Source organism: Saccostrea cucullata, unplaced genomic scaffold (assembly GCF_032062105.1).
Source record: "Saccostrea cucullata isolate Sc308-1 unplaced genomic scaffold, CSIRO_AGI_Scuc_v1 ctg304, whole genome shotgun sequence".
In the NCBI taxonomy this organism is placed as follows: Eukaryota; Metazoa; Mollusca; class Bivalvia; order Ostreida; family Ostreidae; genus Saccostrea; species Saccostrea cuccullata.
Genome location: NW_026935438.1, coordinates 78,966 through 83,361, shown reverse-complemented (window position 1 = coordinate 83,361; position 4,396 = coordinate 78,966). Strand labels below are relative to the sequence as shown.

The window sequence follows — 4,396 nt, the reverse complement described above, 5'->3', positions numbered from 1 at the left end:
TCACCTGACAGGAGGACAGGTAGCAGAAGCCACAGCCATTAACTGCTGTTTGATCAGGACCTCCTTAGGAACAGGAGCTGTCTGTGGTGCTGCCCTGTAAGTTATAGAATTATTGTCAAAACTCAGTATCTTTTACAAGTACATGTAGATAATATGACTGTTTTCTCAATGTAATATCAAAAGAAAAGACTTGTTTATTTGCAAGGACTTACGTGCTTAATGTTGTTGATGCCCCTCCTTGGGGAAACCCAGTCCCTACACCAAAACCTCAAATGTCAATAATGAATAAAGTGAATCACTTTTATCAACAGCCCAACCCATTCTTAATAAATGGACATAGGCACATATACATACATGTACATGTATAATAGAATACAATGTCATTGCATGAGTACACTGTATAAATGTACAAGATATTAATTAGAAAGGTGTTTCACCTGTACTTGTACCAAATCCACTAATCCCTGTGCTGGTACCAAATGGTTTGTTCAGGTTGAAAGCTGAGGTCTGACCCAGATTAAATGTACTGGTGTTTCCAAAAGTTGTGGGCTTAGCTCCAAACACTCCAGTGCTCGTACCTAGAAATACATGTATAATAAAGAACTCTTGTATGGGTTATTATAGATATCATCCCTATCATCCAAATAGAGGAATGCTATATACAGTTAATAACAAGATTTTGAGGCAGATTCTTTTGATGTTATATTAAATTGGATTAAGAGATGTACAAACACTGTAAAAAGTCTTAATGCAATGAAAAATATAACCTGGATATTAATAACTATTTAAACAAAAATCTATTCCAATATAACTGATATCTTGCTGTACCTATACCAGGAGTGGTGCCAAAGGAAAATCCCCCCGAGGTGCCAAAGGTGGAGGGTTGTGAAGTGGTACCAAAGAGACTGGGTCCAGTGGTTGGCTTAGCAAACAAATAACTGCCTGGTGTCCCAAAACCACTAGCAGCAGTGGTAGTAGTTCCAAAAGCTGGTTTGGAGTTGAACAGACTGGTGCCCTGTAAAATAAAACAAATAATATACATGTATTTTTTCAATCAATGATAAATCAATTAAGGTTGATTCTCAAATTAATGCCATTCAGTTTTAAGCCTTTTTCACAATAAGCAATGTTTTTTCAAGATTCTTTTCACCTGATAAATAAAATTCTCTTTATAAAGTCAAAGCTGCATACCCCCATCTCTGACTGTTTTCCAAACATTTACATGTATCTTAGATTATCAGAAAATTAGGCATTTAAAAAAAAAATACCTCTTGCATCTACTTTATTGCCAACACATTGAAAAAAAAGTCTCCCTGTTGCATCTGCTTAGAGAAAATTGGCCTGAGAACCAGATAATTAAATTTATGTAGTCTTAGTTGAAACTTACAGCTGCACTAGTTTGACCAAAGCCTGTGCTGGTTCCCCCAAATCCACCAAATCCTGTACTGGTTCCTCCAAAACCTGAGGCCTGTGTGGACGGGGTGGCTCCAAAGAGAGGCTGGAATAATAAATGTGATGCTCTAAGACCAGTTCACTACACTTTTTACAACACAGTTGAAACAATGTAATTAAAATGTTATGAAATTCCACTAATAATCAGGAAATGACTGCTTACCTTGTTCTGAGTTGGCTGACCAAACAAACTGGAAGTAGATGTAGTGGTTCCAAAGCCAGAGAACCCAGATGTTCCAGTTCCTGTAGCAGTTGAGGCCCCAAAGAGGGGTTTATTCTGTCCAAATAAACTACTGGTTTGTTGCTGTGGTTGCTGTCCAAACAAAGAAGTTCCTGTTGATGCTGGAGTTGGGTTAAAGGCTGCAATTATCAAACATAAAAATATTCTGTTACTTTGTCAGTCTATTTATTCAGGCACAAACTTTGAGAAATAAAAGAAGAAAAATTGTAACATGCATACATCATGAGATATGCATACAGTTAAAATGTGTCAATGCATTGAAAAAAAATTCTTTTTTCCATATGAAATGAGTAGGAAAATATACATAACATTGTATGTATAGTGTATGGGTTTCCTAACCTAAAATATTTCTGATTTCCCAAAGAAAAGTAAAACCACGATGTGCCAGAATACAGATTGCATGTTGAAATGCAGTCATTAGCCTGCTAGATGCTTTCCCGCTTAAAACTTTTCTTAAATCAAGGAATACAGAATACTGTATCTAATGAATGAATTTTCTTGTTTTTGAAGCTGTGTCTAATATGATAAAAGGTATGTGATAACTGAAGCACGATGAGTTGACATGAATGAAAGGCATTCAAATGAACATGTCAACAAACAGCTTTCAGCTACACACCCATGTTTGAGTTCTGTAGTAAAGAGAAGCCACCTGATGCTGACGGAGTCGCAAATGCTGTCGCTGTTTGTTTTCCTTTGCGATTTGCTAGATAATCTTCCACTCGGAGCTCCTCCAGACTTTTGCTTTGATACTCCTTCATGGCTGTGATACACTGGTGTCGGGTATAAATGTTTCGGCTGACCCTATTCTTTAACATTGTGTCTTGGCTTGTTGGGGGGTTGAATTTTAGAGTGGTTCCATTTATGTTTGCTGTCTGACCAAAATCTGTTAAAATGAAGAAAAAATCCTCACTTAAAGAAAGAAAAGACTTGGGGTCTGGGATCCAAATGCTGGTGTGGCACCAAATGTTTTGTTAGCTGCATTTCCAAATGTTGATGTATTTCCTATAAAATCATTCCATGATAATAATTGCTCTGACTTATTTGGGATTCTCATCATTATTTGAGATATCAGTGCACACTTCTAAAATTCTTACCTGCACCAAAAGGGGTTGATGTGGCACCTCCAAATGAAGCTAAAAGAAACCAAAAATAAATAATTTAAATCTTAAAATCCCTATGAACCGCAAAATTCAGACTTTACGAAACGTTTTGTAAAGAATATCTTACCATTTCCTGTTCCAAAGGGCTTTGCACCAAACATTCTTCTTCTTTATTTATTTCTCTGATGTATCTGAAAACAAAAGATAAATCATAATGCTTGTCTCAATTAGGATTTTGTCAATTGTCATACTCACACACCCAGAAGGTGTTTATGTTTCTGCATAAAATAAATTACTAATTGTTGTCTTACGTTCATCAATCAAGACCTTTGAACTCTCCATTTCAATTAAAGATAGGAAGGAAACAGTTTATCATGCATGGTAAAAATTCACCAAAGTGTTTCTTATTGGTTTGATGCACTGTATAAAACCTCATTTGCTTAAGATTGATACTATTTGATAGTCAGGATTATCCTTCATAAAAACATGATATACAGCACGGTTAAATTTTCAAATTGCAATACTTGAAGAGTAACAGCTTGTAGAACAATCGTTCACAGTCAAATACCTTTAAATTTTCCCACTCAATTTGCATGTAAATTCAGTAACTGCTTTTATTGAAACAAAAACAAAATGATTCATCGGAGGTTCACATGCCATTATCATGATTTGATTGTCCATTTCAGAAATAAATTAGAAATAATGTTTTATTTCCTGGGTAATCTGTCTTTATGTATGGTGCCGAATGCTCAAGTTTTCATAATGGGTGCCTCAGAAAGATCTTGAGGATATTTTGGCCAGCAAAAATAACCAGCAAAAATTTGTATGGGGCCTAAAATGAAAATTAGTTTGTTTGTAGTTGCCTACCGCCCCACTGAAAATGTACCGCCCCAATCTTTTTTTTTAGTCATTTTGTAAATTTTTTTTTCTCAATGTCTCAGAATATTGGAACTGTTTCATTTTCAATTTTTGACTTTTGTTTTTATCTATCAGTGGTTTATAACAAGAGTGGATGTTACTCTTGTTTAGTAGGCCTATAAAAACATGGAAAAGCTTTATTATTTGTTATTTATCAAAAATCTGAATTTTATTTTTTAAAAAAGAATGCCTACCTACCAACCCAGTCTGAAAATTATATGTCGGCAACTTCAAACTAAGAATTTTTTAAGCTTGGCCTGAAACAACAGACAAAGGACCTTACTAATAAAATACAGATGGAGGTAGATAGGCCATGTCTTGAGAAAGCCCACAGATGACATCACAAGAGTGGCACTCAGATGGACCCCAGCAGGGAAGAGGAGGAAAGGCTGACCAAAAACAAGGTGGAGGTGAACAGTAAAGAAAGAGCTAAAGGAGATAAACCTTACCTGGGGAGAGGCAGAGAAGATAGCTAAGAACAGAGAGGAGTGGAAATCCCTAGTCCTTGCCTATGTGCCTCCGGGTGCAACAAGGACTAGGTAGGTAGGTAGGTTCTTGAGAAGAAGTTGAAGAAGTTGAAAATGTGAAAAAGTTTACAGATGGATGGACAGACAGACGGACTACGGACAAAATGTGATTAGTAAAGCTCACTTGAGCCTTCGGCTCAGGTGAGCTAAAAAAAACT

At 36.2% G+C, this 4,396-nt stretch overlaps 1 protein-coding gene across 1 annotated transcript; it reads right to left on the bottom strand.

The window, feature by feature from the left end:
• LOC134242844 (nuclear pore complex protein Nup98-Nup96-like) lies at positions 1 to 2,549 on the bottom strand. Its single transcript, XM_062724991.1, has 7 exons — positions 2,343 to 2,549; positions 1,616 to 1,812; positions 1,388 to 1,498; positions 829 to 1,015; positions 438 to 578; positions 213 to 267; positions 1 to 94 (listed from the first exon to the last, which is right to left on the bottom strand). The coding sequence occupies exons 1-7, from the start codon at positions 2,506 to 2,508 to the stop codon at positions 1 to 3; spliced, it is 951 nt and encodes a 316-aa protein (XP_062580975.1). The 5' UTR covers positions 2,509 to 2,549.
• Between the last annotated feature and the right edge of the window lie 1,847 nt (positions 2,550 to 4,396).